At 43.5% G+C, this 26,739-nt stretch overlaps 2 protein-coding genes across 3 annotated transcripts in view; one reads left to right on the top strand and one right to left on the bottom strand.

The window, feature by feature from the left end:
* HRAS (HRas proto-oncogene, GTPase) overlaps positions 1-24,638 on the top strand; it is a 97,541-nt gene extending 72,903 nt beyond the window's left edge. Inside the window, exons 5-6 of one of the 2 annotated variants that reach the window (XM_077287777.1) lie at positions 5,394-5,518; positions 22,600-24,638. In XM_077287777.1, coding sequence (XP_077143892.1) covers positions 5,394-5,513 — 120 coding nt within the window. In that variant the 3' untranslated portion in view covers positions 5,514-5,518; positions 22,600-24,638. The remainder of the gene's footprint in view (positions 1-5,393; positions 5,519-22,599) is intronic. The other variant, XM_077287778.1, reaches the window with a different exon arrangement.
* Positions 1-26,739, bottom strand: part of LOC143806831 (uncharacterized) — a 197,921-nt gene that overhangs the window by 35,126 nt on the left and 136,056 nt on the right. The gene's annotated exons all lie outside the window — the stretch shown is intronic.

The following is a 26,739-nucleotide window of genomic DNA, read 5'->3' as shown; positions in this document are numbered from 1 at the left end:
CGTGCTCGAACAGTAGGCGTTAGGTACGAACACCGAACTTTACTGTTCGGGTTCACCCATCTCTGATAAGGATAAAACAATTCAGCCTGGATTTTTTTTTTTTTTTTTTTCGTTTATTCTTAATTCATATAAAGCTGGAAAGGGAAATGCTTGTTCTGGCAATTAACAAAAATTAAAATATATCAGAATTTCATATAAGTAAAGCCAATGATGGCGTAGTAATATTATTGAAAGGAATCACACGCCATAAATATTTATACTCCCACAGTAGGGCGTGCAATAATATTATGAGCAACAATAAATAATTACACTTCTACCACATGTTAAACGTTGACATTCTGAGAAACAATTACGGTGTACACCAGTAAAATGATATATTGCAGTTTGGAAAATTAGGATGAAAGGATTATAGTATTACATTATATTTAGGGTGTATTATAATTAGTACAATATCCCAATTGTGGCATAATTAATGTTTATAGAATATGCAAACTATTTTGCAATTCCGAGATATATATATATATATATATATATATAAACACTAGCTGTACTACCCGGCTTCGCCCGGGTTAATGACTGCTGTTAGCAAAATAGAATGTGTTAACAAAAATTTATTCTGCACACAAAAACCACAAAACAAATAGATAGAAATGTAATTATTAAAAGGCAAAAACTAAGCAAATAGAAGCATTTCACAACATATATTAGCTTTGTTATACTGAGAATGTCTTTGTTGCCTATATTAACCAATCAGAGCTCAGGTTAATTAACTGTAGCAAAATAGAAGCTGAGCTGTGATTGATTGCTATTGGCAGCCTGATAAATCCCCAGCCAACAGGAAGCCCTCCCCCCTGGCAGTATATATTAGCTCACACATACACATAATAGACAGGTCATGTGACTGACAGCTGCCGTATTTCCTATATGGTACATTTGTTGCTCTTGTAGTTTGCTTATTAATCAGATTTTTATTTTTGAAGGACAATACCAGACTTGTGTGTGTTTTAGGGCGAGTTTTATGTGTCAAGTTGTGTGTGTTGAGTTGCGTGTGGCGACATGCATGTAGCGACTTTTGTGAGATGAGTTTTGTGTGGCGACATGCGTGTAGCAACATTTTGTGTGTTGAGTTGCATGTGACAGGTTAGTGTAGCAAGTTGTGTGCAGCAAGATTTGTGCATGGCGAGTTTTGCGCGTGGCGAGTTTTATGTGTGGTGCATTTTGAGTATGTGCAAGTTTTGTGTGAGGCAACTTTTGCATGTGGTGCAACTTTTGTACATGTGGCAATTTTTCTGTGTGTGCAAGTTTTGCATGAGGTGAGTTTTCCATGAGGTGAGTTTTGCACGTGTGGCGAGTTTTGCGTGAGCCTAGTTTTGCATATGGCGAGTTTTGCATGTAGCGAGTTTTGAGTGGTGACTTTTGTGTTTCGACTTTTATGTGGCGAGGTTGGTGTGTGTGTGTGTGGTGAAATGTGTGCTGAGGGTGGTATATGTGTTCAAGCACGTGGTAGTGTGTGGCGCATTTTGTGTTTGTGTTCATATCCCCGTGTGTGGTGAGTATCCCATGTCGGGGCCCCACCTTAGCAACTGTACGGTATATACTCTTTGTCGCCATCGCTCTCATTCTTTAAGTCCTCATTGTTCACATCTGGCAGCTGTCAATTTTCCTCCAACACTTTTCCCTTCACTTTTTCCCCATTATGTAGATAGGAGCAAAATTGTTTGGTGAATTGGAACGCGCGGGGTTAAAATTTCACCTCACAACATAGCCTATGACGCTCTCGGGGTCCAGACGTGTGACTGTGCAAAATTTTGTGGCTGTAGCTGCGACGGTACAGATGCCAATCCCGGACATACACACATACATACATACACACATTCAGCTTTATATATTAGATATACCTGTATGTAATCTCCTGTATATAGTATATACCTGTGTGTCATCTCACCTATATATAGTATATATCTGTGTGTCATCTCCTGTATATAGTATATACCTGTATGTCATCTCCTCCTATACATAGCATATACCTGTGTCATCTCCTCCTGTATATACTATATACCTGTAGGTAATCTGCTCCTGTATATAGTATATACCTGTGTGTCATCTCCTCCTGTATATAGTATATACCTGTATGTCATCTCCTCCTGTATGTAGTATGTACCTGTATGTCATCTCCTCCTCTATATAGTATATACCTGTGTGTCATCTCTCCTGTATATAGTATATATCTGTGTGTCATCTCCTCCTGTATATAGTATATACCTGTGTGTCATCTCCCCTGTAAATAGTATATACCTGTGTGTCATCTCCTGTATATAGTATATAGCTGTATGCCATCTCCTCCTGTATTAGCCCTCGTTCACACGTTATTTGGTCAGTATTTTTACCTCAGTATTTGTAAGCTAAAATGGCAGCCTGATAAATCCCCAGCCAACAGTAAGCCCACCCCCTGGCAGTATATATTAGCTCACACATACACATAATAGACTGGTCATGTGACTGACAGCTGCCGGATTCCTATATGGTACATTTGTTGCTCTTGTAGTTTGTCTGCTTATTAATCAGATTTTTATTTTTGAAGGATACCAGACTTGTGTGTGTTTTAGGGCGAGTTTCGTGTGTCAAGTTGTGTGTGTTGAGTTGCGTGTGGCGACATGCATGTAGGGACTTTTGTGAGATGAGTTTTGTGTGGCGACATGCGTGTAGCAACTTTTTGTGTGTCGAGTTGCATGTGACAGGTTAGTGTAGCAAGTTGTGTGCAGCAAGTTTTGCGCATGGCGAGTTTTGCGCGTGGCGAGTTTTATGTGTGGTGCCTTTTGAGTATGTGCAAGTTTTGTGTGAGGCAACTTTTGCATGTGTTGCAACTTTTGTGCATGTGGCAATTTTTCTGCGTGTGGCAATTTTTCTGCGTGTGCAAGTTTTGCGTGTGGCGAGTTTTGCACGTGTGGCGAGTTTTGCATGTGGAGAGTTTTGCGCGTGGCGAGTTTTGAGCGGCGACTTTTGTGTTTCTACTTTTATGTGGCGAGGTTGGTGTATGTGTGGTGAAATGTGCACTGAGGGTGGTATATGTGTTCGAGCACGTGGTAGTGTGTGGCGCATTTTGTGTGTGTGTTCATATCCCCGTGGTGGTGTGATTATCCCATGTTGGGGCCCCACCTTAGCAACTGTACAGTATATACTCTTTGGTGCCATCGCTGTCATTCTTTAAGTCCCCCTTGTTCACATCTGGCAGCTGTTAATTTGCCTCCAACACTTTTCCTTTCATTTTTTCCCCATTATGTAGATAGGGGCAAAATTGTTTGGTGACTTGGAAAGCGCGGGGTTAAAATTTCACCTCACAATATAGCTTTGACGCTCTCAGGGTCCAGACGTGTGACTGTGCAAAATTTTGTGCCTGTAGCTGCGACGCCTCCAACACTTTTCCTTTCACTTTTTCCCCATTATGTAGATAGGGGCAAAATTGTTTGGTGAATTGGAAAGCGCGGGGTTAAAATTTCACCTCACAACATAGCCTATGACGCTCTCGGGGTCCAGACGTGTGACTGTGCAAAATTTTGTGGCTGTAGCTGCTACGGTTCAGATGCCAATCCCGGACATACATACATACATACATACATACACACACACACACATTCAGCTTTATATATTAGATATACTGTAAAAAAACAAAAAACAAAACATGCAGTTCGTTATTTGTGTGATTATAGTTTTTTACTTATTTGGACCTTCTCACAAAATTAGAATATCATCAAAAAGTTTATCTCCGTTCTTGAATACAAAAACTGAAACTGATATATTATATAGTCATTACAAACAGTGATCTATTTCAATTGTTTTATTTCTGTTAATGTTGATGATTTTGGCTTACAGCCAATGAAAACCCAAAAGTCATTATCTCAGTAAATTAGAGTAATTAACAAAAATCACCTGCAATGGCTTCCTAAGCATTTTTATTGAGAAGCACAGTTAAGAATACTCTTTATGCCAGTCATGCACATTAGATGGCTCTTGGCTGAATGATTGTTCGGCCTGCAGCCATGTCGGCCCGTTCTCCCATACACGGGGTGCTTCTTTGGTAAACGAGTTCTCCTATTTTCTCTGTGAGAAAGTGGTCACCTGACATGTCTGGAGGCAGCTTATCGCCAAGAGAACAAAGCTATCGGCAGTCCAAACTCAGACATGCCTGATTGATATCTCCCCCTCCCCCCCCTTACATTCAGTTTTCCAGGGACCCAATACACATTAAACTGTTGGCAACAGTATTTTAATGTTTTTGAGGGTCTTAACATTTGGCAGCCAACAGAACAAATAGTTGATTGGAAAGGGGAACCAACAGAGTTGAAGCCACACTGTTCTGATATTAACGCCGTATGACAGATAAGTCATCACTGTTAGTGATGAGCGAGTGTGCCCTAATAAGGTGTTATCTGAGCATGCTCGGGTGCTAAGAGTGACTTTGCTGTGCTCGAATACTATGCTCAAGTTCCCACAGCTGCATATCTCATGGATGGTCGACAGCTGCAGCACATTCAGGGATTGTCATACAAACGGGCAATTCCTGCATGTACTGCAGCTGCCGAGAGATGGGCAGGATTCGAACATAAGATTCAGGCACACCGAAGATTATGTTCAAAAACATGAGCGTGCTCGCATAAAATCTTATACAAGCACGTTCACTTATCACTAACCACTGTTGGTTCCAAACAATCCATTTAACTAATATGGCAAAACTTCTACTTCATCTGAGGCTTCGGAAGACCCTTTCATCTGAATGAAAAACTGCATCTGACAAGGTAGTGTTGTCCAACTATTGGAAAAAAACACATTGAGAATTGGCTGCTCTGCTGGAAAGAAGACTCTTACGGTTCTATTGAAGATTCTCTATTTGCATTGCGAGGTTCAGCGCCATACTGGCTTTTTTTTTTTTTTTTTTTTTAATTTAAAAAAAAATCAATAACTTATATTCCTAATGATTGTGTCTCACATAACCTCCTCCGGTGAGGACTAATCTTTGTCATTTCAGCCACTTCTATTGGGGTTTTACCCTATATGTGAGCTTTTTCCCATGATATCGTTGTTGTATTTTTACAGATTGGGCTAGGTTCACATTAGTATTTTTTTTTTTCCTGTAAAAACTACCTGTAAAGAGAAAATCTAGCAAAAATGGAAGTGCTTGTGGCGGAGTCTCCTAATTGAAGTTTCGATGCAAATATGATCCTAACCTTGGAGGCTTTCTCCAAGTAAATCAGGATGACACCACACATGGGTCACAGCCCATAGACTTACGACAGCAGGCATTGGACTACATTAGGAGTGCTGAGACTTGCCTATATCTTTCCAGATGGCACAATGTTCTGTAATCAGTTCTGTATCTTGTCTCCTGTATCTCGCAGGGAGTAGAAGACGCCTTTTACACATTAGTGCGAGAGATCCGGCAGCATAAGTTACGGAAACTCAATCCCCCCGATGAGAGCGAGAAGGGCTGTCTGAACTGCAAGTGCGTTGTATCCTGACCATGGTAAGAAAGCCAGCCGCATTTGTTTTCGAACAGGATTCTTATCAATATTCACTGTGTCTTAAATACTTTAACAAAACTGATGGCTATTTATGAAATCAACTGATTTGTTTTCAAAATTTAAAGCAGCGCTGCAGTTAACATTAATTTTTCCCCCTTAAACCTGTGTAAATGTTGGTGCATTGTCCCATCTTCTGAGACATGGTGATGGTAATTCAGACTCTCCTTATCCAGCTGGAAGTCTATTTTACAATGTAAGCCTATAGTGCCCTGTTCTGACTCTTCATAGGCGTACGTTGTAAAAGACACTTTAAGGTCATGCATCGAGCGCAGTATGATCTGCTGAGTCAGAATCGCCATCTCATGAGCCTAACTGTGTTGGATACTGTATTAGACGGTAATTGGTTTGTTTAATACATTAACATTACCCTAACTTTTTCCCCTAAAACTATTGTAGGAATTCGCATTCTCTGGTAGGCATTAGGCCTTGGTTAGCATTCACACAGGCAATAAAGTTTTGGTCCAAATACGTGCAGTTTTCATCACTTTCCACAGGTTGCGCAGCATCAAAAACAAGCTCGTAAACCTAAATACATATCCTTATCTAGGCATTAACTAAACAGAACAGACTTTGCCTATTCATACATGGCTGAGCTAGTCCCAGCTTGGTCAGACAAGACTGCTGTTGTCCACAGCAACAACTGACACTTGTGGTTTCTTTGCACATGGCCTGTGCAGACTCTTCTCAGAGAGGGATTTTGACCTCTCTTCAGCTCCAAGACACATCTGAAAAATACCTAGCAAAATCATATACCCAAGACACATCTGGTCTTGTCCCCATTGTCTGTGTATTCACATGCTAACACCCTTTACCTTTTCTACATCTACCAAGCTGACTCCTCAGTCATTCCATTCAGAGAGAGATCCCGGCACATTTCTCTCAACTATAGCTCACATAGTCCCACAATGAATCTACTTCCTGCTTTTTAGAGAAACCATGCAAGTGCTTCTAGTCAAACACTGCTTAGCTGGGATTTAACACAGTCCTTCCCATGTATGTGTAGGGGGTGTGCTTGGAGCTAGATTGTGCCCTACATCCCTTTGCGTACCTTCTAAATAAAACCGGGTACATTTTGTGTTTAACAGTGTGCCTATGTTAATATTTTGTGTAAAGCATATTTCTTTGTGTTAGGGATATAATTAGGGTAATACAGGATTTAGGACAGTGGAGGGCACTATAGAGTAGGAGTTTAGAGTGCGTTCGGTTAAGCCAATAGGATGCTAGTTAGAGGAGGACGAGGAGAATTTGTTCTGAAAAAGTTGGTTGGTGTTGATAGAAAGAAGAACAGTGTAGTTGGAGAGCTGCTATGACAGAGGCTCATCGGTTCAGGCCCTACGGGTGGACAGACATTGGAGCACGAGTGGATCTGGGCAGCATGAGAGAAACAGCGGCTAGGCTTATGGGCAACTCCCGTGACGTCCGAGACCTACGGTCTGACAAGGATTGGCAGCGGCATCCTGTAATTTTGCCCAAGATGGGGAAAGTGGACAGGGAGCACCAGGGACAAGCTAGACCGGCTACTCAAAGCTGCGGGACTGGAGACCACGGTGCAGGAACACATGGTGTCAGGAAGGACCAGGGATAGCTCAGGAGGAAGAGTATCCATAACATGTGAAGATTGCTGTGCGGTGTCTGTAACAAAACTGCACGAGCTGAGTAAAATTTTGTTGAAAATGAATCTGGACTTTGAGAATATTTGGGTGTTGCTGAAACAAATTGAGACTTTGCAGTCTGAGGAGAATTTTAACCCACAGGTGGATGAAATACATTGTAAACACAGCACACAAGAGATCCTTTATTGTGGCATCATCATACCAACAGCAGGAAGATAAAACAGTGGAGCAAATGCAGACGACGATCATTGCGCTTTAACAGGATGACCTGTTGAAGCGCAATGTTAGTGTGAAACGATCGTTGTCTGTATTAGCTCCACTGTTTTATCTGCCTGCTGTTGGTATGATGATGCCACAATAAAGGATTTTGTTGCACGGGACGGTATGTGCCAATCCGTTTTCTTTTCTATGGATATACCAATTCTTTTTCTTTGGAAGTGGCACCCGTAATTCCTGGTGTATGTGCAGCTTCATCAACCTGAGGTCATACAGCTGTGCCTTCTTCCTGCTTCTCTTCTATGGTATATGACCCATTATAATTCTGCTGACCCATTATAATGCTACTGACCCATTATAATGCAACACAAAAAAGTGGAGTACAAAAATCACAGAGGATAATAAAATCCAAACAATCATTTATTGAAATACAAATTACATACACTTAATACTAGCCAAATAATTTGGCACCAACAGAGGGGATAGGTGCGGAGACATGCTGATACAGCAGGGAAGAAACCAGGAACAATAAGTAGCCAGGGGAAAGTCATAATCGTACTTGCATGAATTGATATCTAAGAATCTAAGAATGAGTACACAAAAAGCAGGTGATAAATCAAATGCCCCCCATATGAGGACCACCACACTCATAAGTACCCCTCGGTCATTGCTGCTCACCCATTGTAACTGGCATTGACCGTGGGTCTCCCTGCTGGCCCCTTGATGCGCGTTTCGCGTAGATGCATCTTCAAGAAGGGGAATGTCTTGTGCTGTAATCCAGGGGTTTAAATAGATCAGCCCCTAAATGCCAGTGCATGTGGTGCACGCGTCCCGGACGTCATACACCGGAAAAGGCCTCCTTTCCCCGTGACCGTCAGAGCGATGTGCGCATGTGGGTGAAAAGTTCACCCAGTGACGTCAGTGAACATGCGCACATCGTGTCATAGCCACAGACAAAGACAAGCAGTGCAGAATTCAGGGCGCGTGCGCACTGTGGCGGCATCGTTAAAAATACCAAAGCAGCGGCCATAACACGACAGACCAGAAAAAGGAAACTCTGTAATTATTTAAAATTAATACTAAAAAAATGTGTGTGAACGAAAAAGATGCACAAAGGTGCAAAAAAACCTGGAATAAATGTGAGTCCAGTACATATACAATTAATCACGAATAATAATAAAAAAAAAGTGCAGTAGTGCCAAAGTGCAAAATATAAAGTGACAAGTGCAAGGGAGGGCACAATAAAACATGAAAATATGTGAGTACATCACAATAAGTGATGGCATATATATATAACAATGTAAAAAAAACAAAAAAAACAAAATAGTCCCTCTTGGTCATCCCAGCAAAGCTGAATCCCGGTCTTCATTAATCATATCACGATAGGAAAGGAGAAGGCGTTTCCGGAAGGCATGTTCCCATCCACAAAACATGAACCAGCATTTTAAAAATAAAAACTGAAAAACACAAAAGTTAAAATCATAAAAATAGGGTGGAAAAAAACTCCCAACACATCTATAATAAATGCATGTAAGAGAGTCAGGACAACTGCCGCACAGCAGACGAGAACAGATTGAGCAGGTCAGATATAGTGCACAAAAAACAATCAGGGGCAGAGTCACAAGAAGGGAGCAAAAGTTAACTTCTCATTCAGTCCCCTTGGGGTCATGGTGTCAAGGGCGACAATCCACCTGCACTCACGTTGTGCTAAAATTTGATTTAGGTTGCCACCCCTGACACCACCATGGATCCTATCAATACCCTTCACCTTCAGGCCGCCTGGATCAGAGCCGTGAAGAAGCCTGAAATGTCTCTGTAATGTTTTTAGAGATATGTCTTCAACGTCCCAAGATATCCCGCACGTGTTTGCGTGTCCTCACCTTTATTTCCCTGGACGTGAGACCCACATAAATGAGGGAACATGGGCAAGTTGCTTAATAAATCACATATGTGATGTTAATCAAAATGTAGTCGTGAATCTTAAACTCCCTGCTCCCATCTGAAGATTTGAAGGTCCCACATCTAAGGATATTGGGACACGCAACACAAGAGCCACAGGGGAAACAACCAACTTTCGGGCTTCCAAGATTGAAAATGGTCTGAGGTTTTGCCACATAGTGGCTTCTAACAAGATAATCCCTCAAAATTTTCCCTCGTCGTTGTGTCATAAGTGGATGTGGGGATAAATGTGCAGCCAGGACTCCATCAGTATGTAAAACAGACCAATGTCTAGACAGGATCTCACGGATCTGATCCCAGTGGCAATTGGAGGCGGAGATAAATCTGATTTCATTGAATCCCTCTTGACGGTATCTCTTTGGAACAAGCAATTCCTCCCTTCTCGTGAATCTAGCCCGTCTATATCCCTCCCTGATGCACCGATGACTTTACCCCCTCTCTGAAACGATCGGCAAAGGAGGCGGACTGTTGCTAGAAACGGGCCGCTTTCGAGCAGACCCGCCTATTCCTCAAAAACTGAACTGCGATGGCTTTAATAACAGAATGACTGTGTGCAGAAGAGGCATGCAACAGAGAATTAACCACCGTATCCTTGCAGTATAAATCTGTTTCAATATGTCCATCCCCCGCAACACACAAGGTTAAGTAAAAAAAATCAATATGATGTGAATGATATTTAAACGTAAATTTCAAATTAAATGAATTATTATTAAGTGATTGCATAAATTGGGATAGGCTGGCCTTGTCACCCCTCCAAATCATCAAAACATCATCAATGTAATGAAACCAGCCCGTCACTGGGTCAGAAGCATGTGTTCTGTTATCCTGGAAAACCTGTCTCTCCTAAAAGCAGAGAAACCGGTTTGCATATGACGGAACACACGCCGCACCCATGGCAGTACCCTGAGTCTGTAAATAAAATCTTTTGCATGTAGGATAGCTGCGGAGACACCATCACGTGTTTCTTAACGCAAGCAGTGAATAGCCAGACCTTTCCCCGGAAAGGAACAACCACGGGAAGGGCAGCATCCAGTAAAGGAAAACATCCAATACAGGAAAACCACCTATGCCAAGCATGGTATCCATCCACAGACCGCTGTTTAGGGGTGTTTGCCCCTCATCAGTGTGGAGTAGGAATTTGGCTATTAGGAGCAGTGCCTAGTAAAAGGCTGTAAAGGCACAGATGATTGGCCTCGGGGAGACCAAAACATCCAACACCGCGGAGACACCATCACGTGTTTCTCAACGCAGTGATCTAGAACACTGCCCCCATCCCTTATGGGAAATATGCAAATGCATGTAGGATAGCTGCAGAGACACCATCACGTGTTTCTCAACGCAAGCAGTGAATAGCCAGACCTTTCCCCGGAAAGGAACAACCACGGGAAGGGCAGCATCCAGTAAAGGAAAACATCCAATACAGGAAAACCACCTATGCCAAGCATGGTATCCATCCACAGACAGCTGTTTCGGGGTGTTTGCCCCTCATCAGTGTGGAGTAGGAATCTGGCTATTAGGAGCAGTGCCTAGTAAAAGTTTGTAAAGGCACAGATGATTGGCCTCGGGGAGACCAAAACATCCAACTCCACACTGATGAGGGGCAAACACCCCGAAACAGCTGTCTGTGGATGGATACCTGTCATGGATCCCAATGGCTGGGGATCGCACTGGACAAGCAAAATAACATAAATAACGGACGAGCTCTAGGGTGATGGAACCTGGGCTGACCGCTGCCCTACTCCTGAAAAACACAACTAGAAATAGCCAGGGAGTGTGCCTACGTTGATTCTAGACGCCACGCGCCAGCCTAAGAGCTAACTAGCACTGCAGAGGAAATAAAGACCTAGCTTGCCTCCAGAGGAATGAACCCCAAAAGGTATAGTTGCCCCCCACATGTATTGACGGTGAAATGAGAGGAAGGCACGCACATAGAGATGAAAATAGATTTAGCAAATTGAGGCCCGCTATAACTAGAAAGCAGAATGATACAAAAGGGGTCTGAGCGGTCAGCAAAAAACCCTAATCAAAAACCATCCTGAGATTACAAGAACCCATGTGCCAACTCATGGCACATGGGGAGAACCTCAGCCCACTAGAGCTACCAGCTAGCATAGAGTCATAATTAGCAAGCTGGACAAAAAACCAAACAACTAAAAAACAGAACTTAGCTTATCCTGAGAGATCTGGGAGCAGGTAGTCAGGAACCAAACTGAGCACATCTGAGTACATTGATAGCCGGCAAGGGAATGACAGAAAAGCCAGGTTAAATAGGAAACACCCAGCCTCTGATGGACAGGTGGAAAGCAGAGACCGCAACCCACCAAAGTCACCCAGTACCAGCCGTAACCACCAGAGGGAGCCCAAAAACAGAGTCCACAACAGTACCCCCCCCTTGAGGAGGGGTCACCGAACCCTCACGAGAACCCCCAGGGCGATCAGGATGAGCTCTATGGAAGGCGCGGACCAAATCAGTCGCATGAACATCAGAGGCGACCACCCAGGAATTATCCTCCTGACCATAACCCTTCCACTTAACCAAATACTGGAGTTTACGTCTGGAAACACGAGAATCCAAGATCTTCTCAACAACATACTCCAATTCTCCCTCCACCAGCACCGGAGCAGGAGGCTCAACCGAAGGAACAACGGGCACCTCATACCTCCGCAATAACGACCGATGGAACACATTATGAATAGCAAACGATGCTGGGAGATCCAAACGAAAAGATACAGGGTTAAGAATCTCCGAGATCCTATAAGGACCGATGAACCGAGGCTTGAACTTAGGAGAAGAGACCTTCATAGGGACAAAACGAGAAGACAACCACACCAAGTCCCCAACAAGAAGTCGGGGACCCACGCGGCGACGGCGATTAGCAAACTGCTGAGTCTTCTCCTGAGACAACTTCAAATTGTCCACCACCTGATTCCAAATCTGATGTAGCCTGTCCACCACCACGTCCACTCCAGGACAATCCGAAGGCTCCACCTGACCAGAGGAAAAATGAGGATGAAACCCCGAATTACAAAAGAAAGGAGAGACCAAAGTAGCAGAACTAGCCCGATTATTAAGGGCAAATTCGGCCAGTGGCAAAAAGGCAACCCAGTCATCTTGATCAGCAGAAACAAAACACCTTAAATAAGTTTCCAAGGTCTGATTAGTTCGCTCCGTCTGGCCATTCGTCTGAGGATGGAATGCAGACGAGAAAGACAAATCAATGCCCATCTTAGCACAAAACGTCCGCCAAAATCTAGACACAAACTGGGATCCCCTGTCAGAAACGATATTCTCCGGAATCCCATGCAAACGAACCACGTTCTGAAAAAATAAAGGGACCAACTCAGAAGAGGAAGGCAACTTAGGCAAGGGTACCAAATGAACCATCTTAGAAAAGCGGTCACACACAACCCAGATAACGGACATTTTCTGTGAGACAGGGAGATCTGAAATAAAATCCATGGAAATGTGCGTCCAAGGCCTCTTCGGGATAGGCAAGGATAACAACAACCCACTGGCCCGAGAACAGCAAGGCTTAGCCCGAGCACACACTTCACAAGACTGCACAAAGGTGCGCACATCCCTTGACAAGGAAGGCCACCAAAAAGATCTGGCCACCAAGTCTCTAGTACCAAATATTCCAGGATGACCAGCCAACACAGAAGAATGGACCTCGGAGATGACTCTACTGGTCCAATCATCCGGAACAAACAGTCTTTCTGGTGGACAACGATCAGGTTTATCCGCCTGAAACTCCTGCAATGCACGTCGCAAGTCTGGGGAGACGGCGGACAATATTACCCCATCCCTAAGGATACCAGTAGGCCCAGAGTCTCCAGGAGAGTCAGGCACAAAACTCCTGGAAAGAGCATCTGCCTTCACATTCTTTGAACCTGGCAGGTATGAAACCACAAAATTGAAACGAGAAAAAAACAACGACCAACGAGCCTGTCTAGGATTCAGACGCCTGGCAGACTCAAGGTAAATCAGATTTTTGTGATCAGTCAAGACCACCACACGATGTCTAGCACCCTCAAGCCAATGACGCCACTCCTCAAATGCCCACTTCATGGCCAAAAGCTCCCGATTACCCACATCATAATTGCGCTCGGCGGGCGAGAATTTTCTAGAAAAGAACGCACATGGCTTCATCACCGAGCCATTGGAACTTCTCTGTGACAAAACCGCCCCCGCTCCAATCTCGGAAGCATCAACCTCAACCTGAAAAGGACGTGAAACATCTGGTTGACATAACACAGGAGCAGAAGAAAACCGGCGCTTAAGTTCCTGAAAGGCCTCCACAGCCGTAGGAGACCAATTAGCAACATCAGCACCCTTTTTAGTCAAATCAGTCAAAGGTTTAACACTGGAAAAATTAGTAATGAACCGACGATAAAAATTAGCAAAACCCAAGAACTTCTGAAGACTCTTAACAGATGTAGGTTGTCCAGTCACAAATCGCCTGAACCTTGACGGGATCCATCTCAATAGTAGAAGGAGAAAAAATGTACCCCAAAAAAGAAATTTTCTGGACTCCGAAGAGACATTTTGAGCCCTTCACAAACAGAGAATTGGCCCGCAGGACTTGAAACACCTTCCTGACCTGTAGAACATGAGACTCCCAGTCATCAGAAAACACCAAAATATCATCCAAATACACAATCATAAACTTATCCAGATATTCACGGAAAATATTGTGCATAAAGGACTGAAAGACTGAAGGAGCATTAGAAAGTCCAAAAGGCATTACCAAATACTCAAAATGGCCCTCAGGCGTATTAAATGCAGTTTTCCACTCATCACCCTGTTTTATCCGCACAAGATTATACGCACCGCGAAGATCTATCTTAGTGAACCACCTAGCCCCCTTAATGCGAGCAAACAAATCAGTCAATAATGGCAATGGATACTGATATTTGACTGTAATCTTATTCAGAAGGCGATAATCTATACAAGGCCTCAGGGAACCATCTTTTTTTGCCACGAAAAAAAAACCTGCTCCCAGAGGGGACGAAGATGGACGAATATGTCCCTTTTCCAAGGACTCCTTAATATAATTCCGCATAGCAGTATGCTCTGGCACTGACAGATTAAATAAACGACCCTTAGGGAACTTACTGCCAGGAATTAATTCTATAGCACAGTCACAATCCCTATGAGGAGAGAGCGAATTGAGCTTAGGCTCCTCAAAAACATCCCGATAGTCAGACAAAAACGCGGGGACCTCAGAAGGAGTAGATGAAGCGATTGAAATCAGAGGTGCATCATCATGAACTCCCTGACATCCCCAGCTTAACACAGACATTGTTTTCCAATCCAGGACAGGATTATGAGTTTGTAACCATGGCAGACCAAGCACTAGTACATCATGTAAATTATACAGTACAAGGAAGCGAATCACCTCCTGATGAACGGGAGTCATGCGCATGGTCACTTGTGTCCAGTACTGCGGTTTATTCATAGCCAATGGTGTAGAGTCAATTCCCTTCAAAGGAATAGGAACTTCCAGAGGCTCCAGACTAAAACCGCAGCGTTTGGCAAATGACCAATCCATAAGACTCAGGGCAGCGCCCGAATCCACATAGGCATCGACGGAAATGGATGACAGTGAACAAATCAGAGTTACAGACAAAATGAACTTAGACTGCAGAGTACTAATGGCAAAAGATTTATCAACCTTTTTTGTGCGTTTAGAGCATGCTGATATAACATGAGCTGAATCACCACAATAAAAACACAATCCATTTTTCCGCCTATAATTTTGCCGTTCACTTCTGGACTGAATTCTATCACATTGCATAGTCTCAGGTGCCTGTTCAGAAGACACCGCCAACTGGTGCACAGGTTTGCGCTCCCGTAAACGCCGATCAATCTGAATGGCCATAGTCATAGACTCATTCAGACCTGTAGGCGCAGGGAACCCCACCATAATATCCTTAATGGCCTCAGAAAGACCATCTCTGAAGTTTGCAGCCAGGGCGCACTCATTCCACTGAGTAAGCACCGACCATTTCCGAAATTTTTGACAATATACTTCCGCTTCATCATGCCCCTGAGAGAGGGCTAATAAAGCCTTTTCAGCCTGAATCTCCAGGTTAGGTTCCTCATAGAGCAATCCCAGTGCCAGAAAAAACGCATCCACACTGAGCAATGCAGGATCCCCTGGTGCCAATGCAAATGCCCAATTCTGAGGGTCGCCCCGCAGGAAAGATATTACAATCTTAACCTGCTGAGCAGGGTCTCCAGAGGAGCGAGATTTCAAAGAAAGAAACAATTTGCAATTGTTCCTGAAATTCAGGAAGGTAGATCTATCTCCAGAAAAAAACTCTGGAATAGGAATTCTAGGTTCAGACATGGGAGTGTGAACAACAAAATCCTGTATGTTTTGAACTTTTGCAGCAAGATTACTCAGGCTGGAAGCCAAACTCTGGACATCCATGTTAAACAGCTAAGGTCAGAGCCATTCAAGGGTTAAGAGGAGGTAAGAAGCAGCTAGACAGCAATTAAGGGCTAGGCAGCAAAACTCTGAGGGGAAAAAAAAAATAAAAAATTTTCCCTTAAACACTTCTTTTTCTCCTGCTTCAGCCCAAACAATTAACACTTTGAAGGCCGGCTATACTGTCATGGATCTTAATGGCTGGGGATCGCACTGGACAAGCAAAATAACATAAATAACGGACGAGCTCTAGGGTGATGGAACCTGGGCTGACCGCTGCCCTACTCCTGACAAACACAACTAGAAATAGCCAGGGAGCGTGCCTACGTTGATTCTAGACGCCACGCGCCAGCCTAAGAGCTAACTAGCACTGCAGAGGAAATAAAGACCTAGCTTGCCTCCAGAGGAATGAACCCCAAAAGGTATAGTTGCCCCCCACATGTATTGACGGTGAAATGAGAGGAAGGCACGCACATAGAGATGAAAATAGATTTAGCAAAATGAGGCCCGCTATAACTAGAAAGCAGAATGATACAAAAGGGGTCTGAGCGGTCAGCAAAAAACCCTAATCAAAAACCATCCTGAGATTACAAGAACCCATGTGCCAACTCATGGCACATGGGGAGAACCTCAGCCCACTAGAGCTACCAGCTAGCATAGAGTCATAATTAGCAAGCTGGACAAAAAACCAAACAACTAAAAAACAGAACTTAGCTTATCCTGAGAGATCTGGGAGCAGGTAGTCAGGAACCAAACTGAGCACATCTGAGTACATTGATAGCCGGCAAGGGAATGACAGAAAAGCCAGGTTAAATAGGAAACACCCAGCCTCTGATGGACAGGTGGAAAGCAGAGACCGCAACCCACCAAAGTCACCCAGTACTAGCCGTAACCACCAGAGGGAGCCCAAAAACAGAATCCACAACAGATACCATGCTTGGCATAGGTGGTTTTCCTGTATTGGATGTTTTCCTTTACTGGATGCTGCCCTTCCCGTGGTCGTTCCTTTCCGGGGAAAGGTCTGGCTATTCACTGCTTGCGTTGAGAAACACGTGATGGTGCCTCCGCAGCTATCCTACATGCATTTGCATATTTCCCATAAGGGATGGGGGCAGTGTTCTGGATCACTGCGTTGAGAAACACGTGATGGTGTCTCCGCGGTGTTGGATGTTTTGGTCTCCCCGAGGCCAATCATCTGTGCCTTTACTGTAAATAAAATCTGTCCTTTAAACGCAAAATAATTGTCAAAACAAATTCCTGCAAATCTAAAATAAAATCCGAAAAGTGGCCATCCCAGTTGCCAGTCTCAAGGAAGAAGCGGGCTGCCCGAAGGCCATAGCTATGTCTAATGGAACCAAAAGCATGTCCACCTCGAGGGAGAGTCCATCAATCCTGGTCAGTACATCAGTTGTGTCTCTGACATAGCAGGGGAGTGTTTCCTCCAATGGTTTCAGATAATGATCAATGTATTTGCACACATTATCACTCAAACCTCCTATGCCAGAGACAATAGGTCGACCAGTGGGGTTCTAAGGGTCCTTGTGCACTTATGTGAAAGATAAAAGGTGGGCACTCTAGGGTGCTTGGGTAACAAACCATCCATGACCTTCCTCGGGGCAATACCCAACTCATCAGCGTTTGTAATTATGCACTCAAGCTCACCAGCAAAAACCCACCTTGGTAGGATTCTGAGACAATAATTGAAATGTTTTCTTTTCTCTTAACTGACGAAATGCTTCCCCCCTTGTATTTATCGATCAGGCAGATCACTACATTCCCCCTTCTCTGCTGGTTTAATAAGCACAGAATTGAGTGTTTGTAACGCTCTCAATGCATGTCTTCGTGTCGCTGTCAAATTCATTTTACAAATAACCAGAGACATATTTTTTACTAGTTTGCAACAAATATCCACCTGGGGACACACAGAAAGGGGGGGGGAACGTAGATGATCTTGATCTTGGCAAGATCGAGCATGGCAAAGTACCTAAATCATCAGGTTGTTTATCCCTCAAGCGGTCTTCTAGGGCAGCGGCTGCTTGTTGTTCCATAGGACTAGTCAGACCCAGACCAATGTCAGCTTGATGATGCAGCTTTCTAACGATTAGCTTGCGGCAAAACAGGTGCAAAATCCTTTAGGACTGTGAAATAATCAAAGCCGTTACAAGGAACAAAATTCAATCCCAACTGTAATAGATCTAATTGTGTTTCAGAGAGAGAAAGGGAAGATTACTTGCAGACCCAAATTTTTTGCTTTACGATCATAAGCAGGTGGAGGGGTAAGTTTCCTCTTATTAGTATGTCGTCCCCTCGTATTTCTAAATGGTTGTTCAGTCCTAGCACTCTCAATCCCTGAAGTTCTGGTCTGGTCGGACTTAACACTCATTTCATCTACTGAAGTAAGGTAGGAGATAGAACCAGAACGTGAGTGGGGAGTTGAACGTGACCTATTAGTCCTACTCTTCCACTTATAGACTTCTCCAAAAACTCTAGATTGTCCCTCTGTAGTTTTTTAGATTTAATGGCACAGATCTCCTGTTTCTATTTAGTGAGATCTTTTTCTAGATCTTCATTCAATTTCTCCAGAGCAGCTGTAGTAAGACTGTCCTTTTATAGTTAACTGAATATCATCAATTTCCTTCTCAAGGTCTCCCAATTTTGTCTCATCCAATTTCAAAAGTAACTCCATAAATCCCCGTGAACATTTAGTAGCAGTCTCCTCCCATTCCTTTTTAAAAATCTCATACTCAACTGAAAAGGCTGGAAAAATGTGAACATGTAGCCCTCTGGTTATTAGGCCACGAGTCAGGAACTGCCCCAAGGATGCCCTATTCCACCATAACCTCGCCCGCTTGTTCAGCAGAGTCTCACGATCTGTTCCTTGGAGTCACCACCACACTCATAAGTACCGCTCAGTTATTACTGCTCACCCATTGCCAACTTTGCTTTAATAACTGAACGAACATGTGCGCATGTTCACTGACGTCACTGATGCGCACATCGCTCTGACAGTCATGGGAAAAGGCCTTTTCTGGTGTATGACGTCCGGGACTCGTGCGCCACATGCACTGGCATTTAGGGGCTGATCTATTTAAACCCCTGGGTTACGGCACAAGACATTTCCCTTGAAGAAGCGTCAAAGGGGCCAGCAAGGAGATCTGCGGTCAATGCCAGTTACAATGGGTGAACAGCAATAACTGAGGGGTACTTATGAGTATAGTGGTCCTCATGTGGGTTGCATTTGATTTTTCACCTGCTTTTTGTGTACTCATTATTATTCTTAGATTCTTATAATCATGCTTGCATGAATTGATATCTCACTTCCCCAGGCTACTTATTGTCCCTGGTTTCTTCCCTGCTGTATCAGCATGTCAACGCACCTTTCCCCCTCTGTTGGTGCCAAATTATTTGGCTAGTATTATGTGTATGTAATTTGTGTTTCAATAAATGATTGGATTTTATTATCCTCTTGGTGGTTATTGTACTCCACTTTTTTTGTATTGCTATATATCTTCAGGAGTAATTCACCAGCTGATATATATTTTTGCATTTATGCACTCATTTTGGGAGCGAGGCCTCAGCCTCTCTGTCTTGGTATTGTATCCTGCTTATTTTGACTTTTGTTTTATGACCCATTATAATGCTGCAAACCCACTGCACACAGTCCTATACACTGCACTGACACTACTATGAGCTCAGTACAGCGAGAGGATGTTCACCCTTAACAGCATGTGTGCATCACCACATATCATATGTACATCACGTATACATCATTGCACATCATGTGACCTTGTCACCCAGCTGACCCTTGGCTGCACACCGAACTACTAGGCGCTACCACTTGAGCGCACAAATTCCATAGCATGCAGCAAGTCTTTGACCACTCTCACTTCACGGGACACAGGACACAGTCTGTGCATATGTCGACATGGGCCATGGGATAGTTCTTGGTGTCGCCATTGATGCACCTTACTCCCACCCCAGGGACTAACACATACAGAAGTATGACCTTTTACAGGGTCACCAAAATCCTGAAGTCCCATCTCTTGGGCACAATTCCACGGTCACTCACCTGGCACTCCTGATGTCCCTCATGAAGATGAGAAACAGCACTGCAGACAAGGTAGGCGAAGTAGGAGGCAGATCAGCCAATGCTGCAGTCCACATGCTCCTGACATTGTAGTCCCCAGTTCTTCTCGGCACAACTCCACGTAAACAAATGACTTGCATCTCTGTGCTTCCCCTGAGCAGCACCAGCGATGCCATGATAACACAGCAATGTCACCTTCTGGAAGGACAGATCCTCCATGCTTTCAGACCGCATCAGCAACTCTGGTGCTGCCTTTATCCAGGACAGCCAATCCTTACACCACAATCGCATGTACTTATTATCTGGGACTTCACACTCTCCTTTCATCCAAAAATTTTAGGAATTTGCACTCTGGTAGGCATTAGGTCTTAGGTTTTATTCAAATGGGCAATGCAGTTTTGTAAAAAAAAAAACATAGCCTTGTCCAGGCAACTAAACCGAACAGACCCTGGCTACTCGAACATGGCTGAGCTAGTCCCTGCTCTGCCAAACAAAACGGTTATTGTCCATAGCAACCACTGATACTTGCGGTTTTCTGCACATGGCCTGTTCAGACTCTTCTCAGAGACGGATTCTGGCCTCTCTTCAGCTCTAAGACACATCTAGTCTGGTGCCCATGATCTGCCTCTGCTGCATCCAGTAGACTGACTAACTCAGTCACTCCATTCACATCCATTCTCAGCTACAGCTCGCATCTTGGCTGGTACCTCAATGAACCTACTCCCTGCTTCTTAGAGAAACTATGCAGATGCTTCTAATCAAACACTACAGATCTGCCATTTAACCTTGTCCTTCCAAGCTATGCTACACCGTGTCAATGTTAAAGGGAATCTGTCAGCAGGTTTTTGCAACACGATGTAGGCAAAGAATCCAACTATGTATCACATTAGTTTATTGGGTGCAGCAGTTATGACCCAGTCAGAACTTTTAGATTTAGAATGAAGCTGAGCTAAGAAAGCTGCCCCCACCCACACCAGGCTTTCATGTACAAAGCCCATAGACAGTGAGGTACTTATCACAGGAGGGGGATTTGCTGGACTAGTGTAGTCCAGCAATGTTAATCTTAGTGATAAATCCTTCACAGTAAACAGCAAGAACTTCGGCAAGTGACACAGATTCTCTTTAATGGGAGTGCTTTTGAATAAAATGTATAGTCTTATGTAATGTTTTGCCACACGAGGCAGCCATTTACTGGAAATAGTCTTTGTAGGGAGAGACCTTTCATCAAATTGAATGCAGCCATAAAACTAAGGGAAAAAATACTATAGAGCAGGATGTTGCTAGGGTCTTTAAAAGATCAGCCCTTCCCTCCCACTTAAAGCCATTGGAAATGCAATGTATTCTGCAGGCAGCACTTTATATAGCTTGAGGAGCTGAACACATTGATACACAGCACAGTTTTGTGGGAAAAGACAGAATAAATTATATTTTAGTTCATAATATCACTGCTGTTTCCGTGCACAAAGGTCCCGTTAAACTCAATGAGTGACCCATAGCCATATCTCTGCATGAAGCCGTACAAAGGGAAAACTGTCAATCATTGATTAGGGCCACTAATTCGACTTGTGCCAAAAAAAAAAAAAAGGCAGGGCTTTCATTGCTTGAAATGCAATTTATACTGATTTATTTTCCCACAAAACTATAAAGCTGTCCTATAAAGCTCCTCCTGCTTTATTACATGCTGCTGCCAGATTGCACTGCATTTCCAAGCTGACTGGTTTCTTTTAATGGAAATCTGCCAGTAGGATCAGTCCTACTAAGCCGTCTATGTGGGCATGTAGGTAATAGGAAACTAAATAAAATGGTAAAATATCATCTGTGATCTGATGTCTTATTCCAGAGAAATCCACATGTTCCTTAATGTGTAAATGAGCTGTTAAGATCTATGGGCCGGACATGGATCTTCCGGAGTCTGCCTCCAGAGCTTATTTTAATGGGACTGTACCAGTGTTACACATGTAATAACTGTTCTCTAATCCCCTGATCTACATGTCTTACATTGGTAACGTCTCCATTTATTTAAAACAAGGTTTGGAGGCAGATTCTCAAATCCCACCACCACCACCATTCCAAAGTGCCCTATTCTATTAAAAAAGCCTCCTACATTACCCCCCATCCAAGTCTCTCCATGCAGTAATATTGCCCCCCCCCCCAAAAAAAAGCCCGCTCCTGTAAACAACGACCCTCGGTAACCCCCAACTACACCAGTAATAATGTCTCCAAATTAAAAATACACCCCCCTCCCCCCATAAGAAGTATTTAATCAATCTGTATTGGTATGTTGATATAATTCGAAGTGGTCTTCGCTGAAGATATGGGGCAGCGAGCAAACTGCCCTGGGCCCCTAATATTTGGAGTAAGCAATGCCACCGGCATAAATGCAGCCCACTGACCTTTTGGTCCTTGGAAAGATGTAGGCTCAATACTTGCTGGCAAGCTGGAGAAGCTGCATTTTCTTTTTTTTTGTTTATTATTTAAGCAAACAAATGTAGGAAATTTACCAAAGGGCCATTAAAAGTGGGTGAAGACCCTCCTGTGTTCTAGAACCTGCCAACAAAATGGGGCCCCTGTTCATGTTTGCTTCGAGGTCCCCAATCTTTGATGTAGCCCCCATCCTGAAGATGGAAATGTTAACATTTTAGTGATGGTTACATAATTTTTTTTATTTTATTTGATGAAATATCATTTTTAAATCTCTATTTCTCCTGTACTAGGGTCGCAGGTCACTGCCTGACCTGAACATGTTCCCCCTATTCTGCTCCTCCAGCCACGTTCCAGATACCAGGTGGATAAGTATTCGAAGAGATTAGAAGACATCAAGCCTTCTGTGAAGAATTGTCTGTAAAGACTCAAACATGATTAACCTGGGTATTTGATTTCCACATCCAGGAATGTATTTGTCTTCTGGATGAGCGGAGTGGATGCCACAGGTAGTATTAATTCCAACAAAAGGGTTAATGACGTGACTGTTGTTCGGCAGGTCAGTGGATCTACCGGTAGTTCTCTTGAGTACTAATATTAGCATCATTATTTCCACGTAAAAATGGTTCTTTTGGATGAGTAACCTGGTCCAGCATAGAATGTTTTTTTTTTTTTTTTTTTCAGTTCTTTGGTTCTTAATACAATTGCCCTTTAGGGTATATTTATAAACTGGTCATGTCACTGATTTGCCCCAAACTAAAGAATTTTACTTTCTTTGATATGTCTATTCACGTACTCCATAAATAATATCTATTACATTGATATTGCTTAAAAAGACCTTTTAGATGACTCTTGAAACTTTTGGATAATTTGCAAAGTGACTTAAAGTTGTAATTTTAAGTCTTCATTATTCTCAAGTATCTGTTATCTTAGTTGTTGCTCGGAAAATAGGCTAAATACCTTATATCATAAAAATAACTTATGATGAATGTATGGTATTTCCTTTTTTCTATTTCAGTTCTATTTTTAAGCTAGTGGAGCTGGTTTGATTGAGTTAAAGTCCATAACATTTTAGCCTACATTACATAGTGTTCAGGTATGCTCACTAGGGCTCCATTCATATCATGCCAGAGCGATCTATCAAATAATTTTATTTATGTAGCGCCAACATATTCCGCAGCGCTTTACAACTTATAGAGGGGACTTGTACAGAAAATAGACATTACAGCATAACAGAAATCACAGTTCAAAATAGATACCAGGAGGAATGAGGGCCCTGCTCGCAAGCTTACAAACTATGAGGAAAAGGGGAGACACGAGAGGTGGATGGTAACAATTGCTTTAGTTATTTGGACCAGCCATAGTGTAAGGCTCGGGTGTTCATGTAACGCTGCATGAACCAGTTGACAGCCTAAGTATGTAGCAGTACAGACACAAAGGGCTATTAACTGCATGAAGTGTATGAGAACATGATGTGAGGAACCTGATTATGGTTTAAGTTTTTTTTTTTAATGTGCCACACAGGGATAGTTAGGTTAATGCGTTGAGGCGGCAGGCCAATCTGAACAAATGAGTTTTTAGGGCACGTTTAAAACTGTGGGGATTAATCGTATTAACCTGGGTAGTGCATTCCAAAGAATCGGCGCAGCACGAGTAAAGTCTTGGAGACGGGAGTGGGAGGTTCTGATTATTGAGGATGCTAACCTGAGGTCATTAGCGGAGCGGAGGGCACGGGTAGGGTGGTAGACTGAGACCAGAGAGGAGATGTAGGGTGGTGCTGAGCCATGGAGTGCTTTGTGGATGAGGGTAGTAGTTTTGTACTGGATTCTGGAGTGGATGGGTAGCCAGTGTAATGACTGGCACAAGGTAGAGGCATCGGTGTAACGGTTGGTGAGAAATATGATCTTGGCTGCAGCATTCAAGACAGATTGGAGCGGGGAGAGTTTGGTAAAAGGGAGGCCGATTAGTAGAGAGTTACAATAGTCCAGACGAGAATGAATAAGTGAAACAGTAAGAGTTTTTGCAGAGTCGAAAGTAAGAAAAGGGCGAATTCTAGAAATGTTTTTGAGATGCAGATAAGAGCGAGCCAGTGATCGGATGTGGGGGGTGAATGAAAGCTCGGAATCAAGTATGATCCCAAGGCAGCGGGCATGTTGCTTTGGAGTAATGGTGGAACTGCACACGGAGATGGCACTGTCAGGCAAAGGTAGGTTAGTAGAGGGAGAAAACACGAGGAGTTCAGTTTTTGACAAGCATTGCAAATATTCCCTCGATTTATGACTCAGTTGTTTAGCAATATAGTGGCTTAATTCGGCCACAATCTTAAAAACAAACCCCCCCCCCCCCAAAAAAAAAAAAAAAAACAGGTATATTATACATGTGTTTTTTTTGCTGTTCATTCCTACACATTTAAAGTCTTCAGGGTTTCACCTATTAACACCCAATGATTTATCTATCATGGTTAGAGTGATAGTGCCGGTCAGGATCAGCTAGTTAGTACTGTCCTCTGCGCTCATGAGGTCGCAGCTGAAGTTCGGCTATAAGGCACAGCCATGCGGCCCTCCGCAACTGCCGGCACTAAAGATTCTGCCGATACCAGCGGTTTAACCCTTTAAAATTCTATACTCCGTAACGAACATGGAATTTAAAGTGTTTGACAGAGGAAGGAGGCTCTGTCGACCATTGGTTCCTTGCGAATGCAGGTTGCCGATAGTTTACTGGGCGTCCAGCTGCCATAATGACCCCTGGGTCTGCAATCTGTATGTGCCTATTAGGAGCGTGCGGCTCCATGTGCTGCTATGCTTCCCCGCACGCTCTGCTCCCAAGTGCCGGCACCAGAGCTTGGTTTCCACATGCGAGACATGGACGTGTTTCTCGCAAATGGAAACAAGCCCTAAGGACGCAGTCAGACAACTGTATAAAGCGGACCGAGATAAGAGCGCAGGCCACGGACTGGCCAGTGGCTCTCCTGACCCAAGCGTGAGGGCAGTATAGAAATATATGAGGACCAAGTAAGTGAAGGTAACAAATGAACGGCACTAAGGTATCAAGTCCATAGGCATATGGAGAAGGATCCTCTATGGCAGATAACTAGCGGTGTAAAGCAACTGATGGTCCCAACCCCATTTATAAGGCAAGAAATCCCACTTATTAAACCTGACAGGGCACACCTGTGAAGTGAAAACCATTCCCGGTGACTACCTCTTGAAGCTCATCAAGAGAATGCCAAGAGTGTGCAAAGCAGTCATCAAAGCAAAAGTTGGCTACTTTGAAGAACCTAGAATATAAGACATAATTTCAGTTGTTTCACACTTTTTTTGTTAAGTATATAATTCCACATGTGTTAATTCATAGATTTGATGCCTTCAGTGTGTGTGTGTATGTATATATATATATGTGTATATGTATATATATATATATTCTATCACAGTTGATAAATCAATGATCCACCTATCACAATAGGTAATGTGAAAGCGGCTCCTGCTCCTTTCACAAAGACCTTTTTGCACACATTAGATGTTTCAATATGAAAGATGGGGGTCAGTCTGTTCAGTGTGGTTAACGTGCATGTGTTTCCTGAAACAAAAAGAATATAGTCTTAAAAAGAAAAACAAAATTGCAGTTTGTTTCTTTTTGCTTTTTTTATACAAATTGTTATATGGGGAAAAACCATTACCAATTTAAAACCCATTATCTACCAAAGTCTTTGTTTGGGATGCCTAATCTTTAGCTTCTAGCAACTAAAGGTACCTTCACACGAAACGACTTTACAACGAGAACGACAACGATCCGTGACGTTGCAGCGTCCTGGCTAGCGATATCGTTGTGTTTGACACGCAGCAGCGATCTGGATCCTGCTGTGATATCGCTGGTCGTTGAATAAAGTTCAGAACTTTATTTGGTCGTCAGACCGGCGTGTATCGTCCGGTTTGACACCAAAAGCAACGATACCAGCGATGTTTTACGCTGGTAACCAGGGTAAATATCGGGTTACTAAGCGCAGGGCCGCGCTTAGTAACCCGATGTTTACCCTGGTTACCAGCGTAAAAGTAAAAAAAACAAACAGTACATGCTCACCTGCGCGTCCCCCGGCGTCCGCTTCCTGCTCTGACTGATCGCCGGCCCTAAAGTGAAAGTAAAAGCACAGCGGTGACGTCACCGCTCTGCTGTTAGGGCCGGCGCTCACACAGTACAGGAAGCAGACGCCGGGGGACGCGCAGGTGAGTATGTAGTGTTTTTTTTTTTTACTTTTACGCTGGTAACCAGGGTAAACATCGGGTTACTAAGCGCGGCCCTGCGCTTAGCAACCCGATGTTTACCCTGGTTACCCGGGGACCTCGGCATCGTTGGTCGCTGGAGAGCGGTCTGTGTGACAGCTCTCCAGCGACCAAACAGCGACGCTGCAGCGATCGGCATCGTTGTCGCTATCGCTG

The sequence above is a fragment of the Ranitomeya variabilis genome, chromosome 2, assembly GCF_051348905.1.
Source record: "Ranitomeya variabilis isolate aRanVar5 chromosome 2, aRanVar5.hap1, whole genome shotgun sequence".
NCBI classification, from domain to species: domain Eukaryota; kingdom Metazoa; phylum Chordata; class Amphibia; order Anura; family Dendrobatidae; genus Ranitomeya; species Ranitomeya variabilis.
The sequence above is the reverse complement of the archived record's forward strand: the minus strand, read 5'-3'. Positions and strand labels throughout refer to the sequence as shown.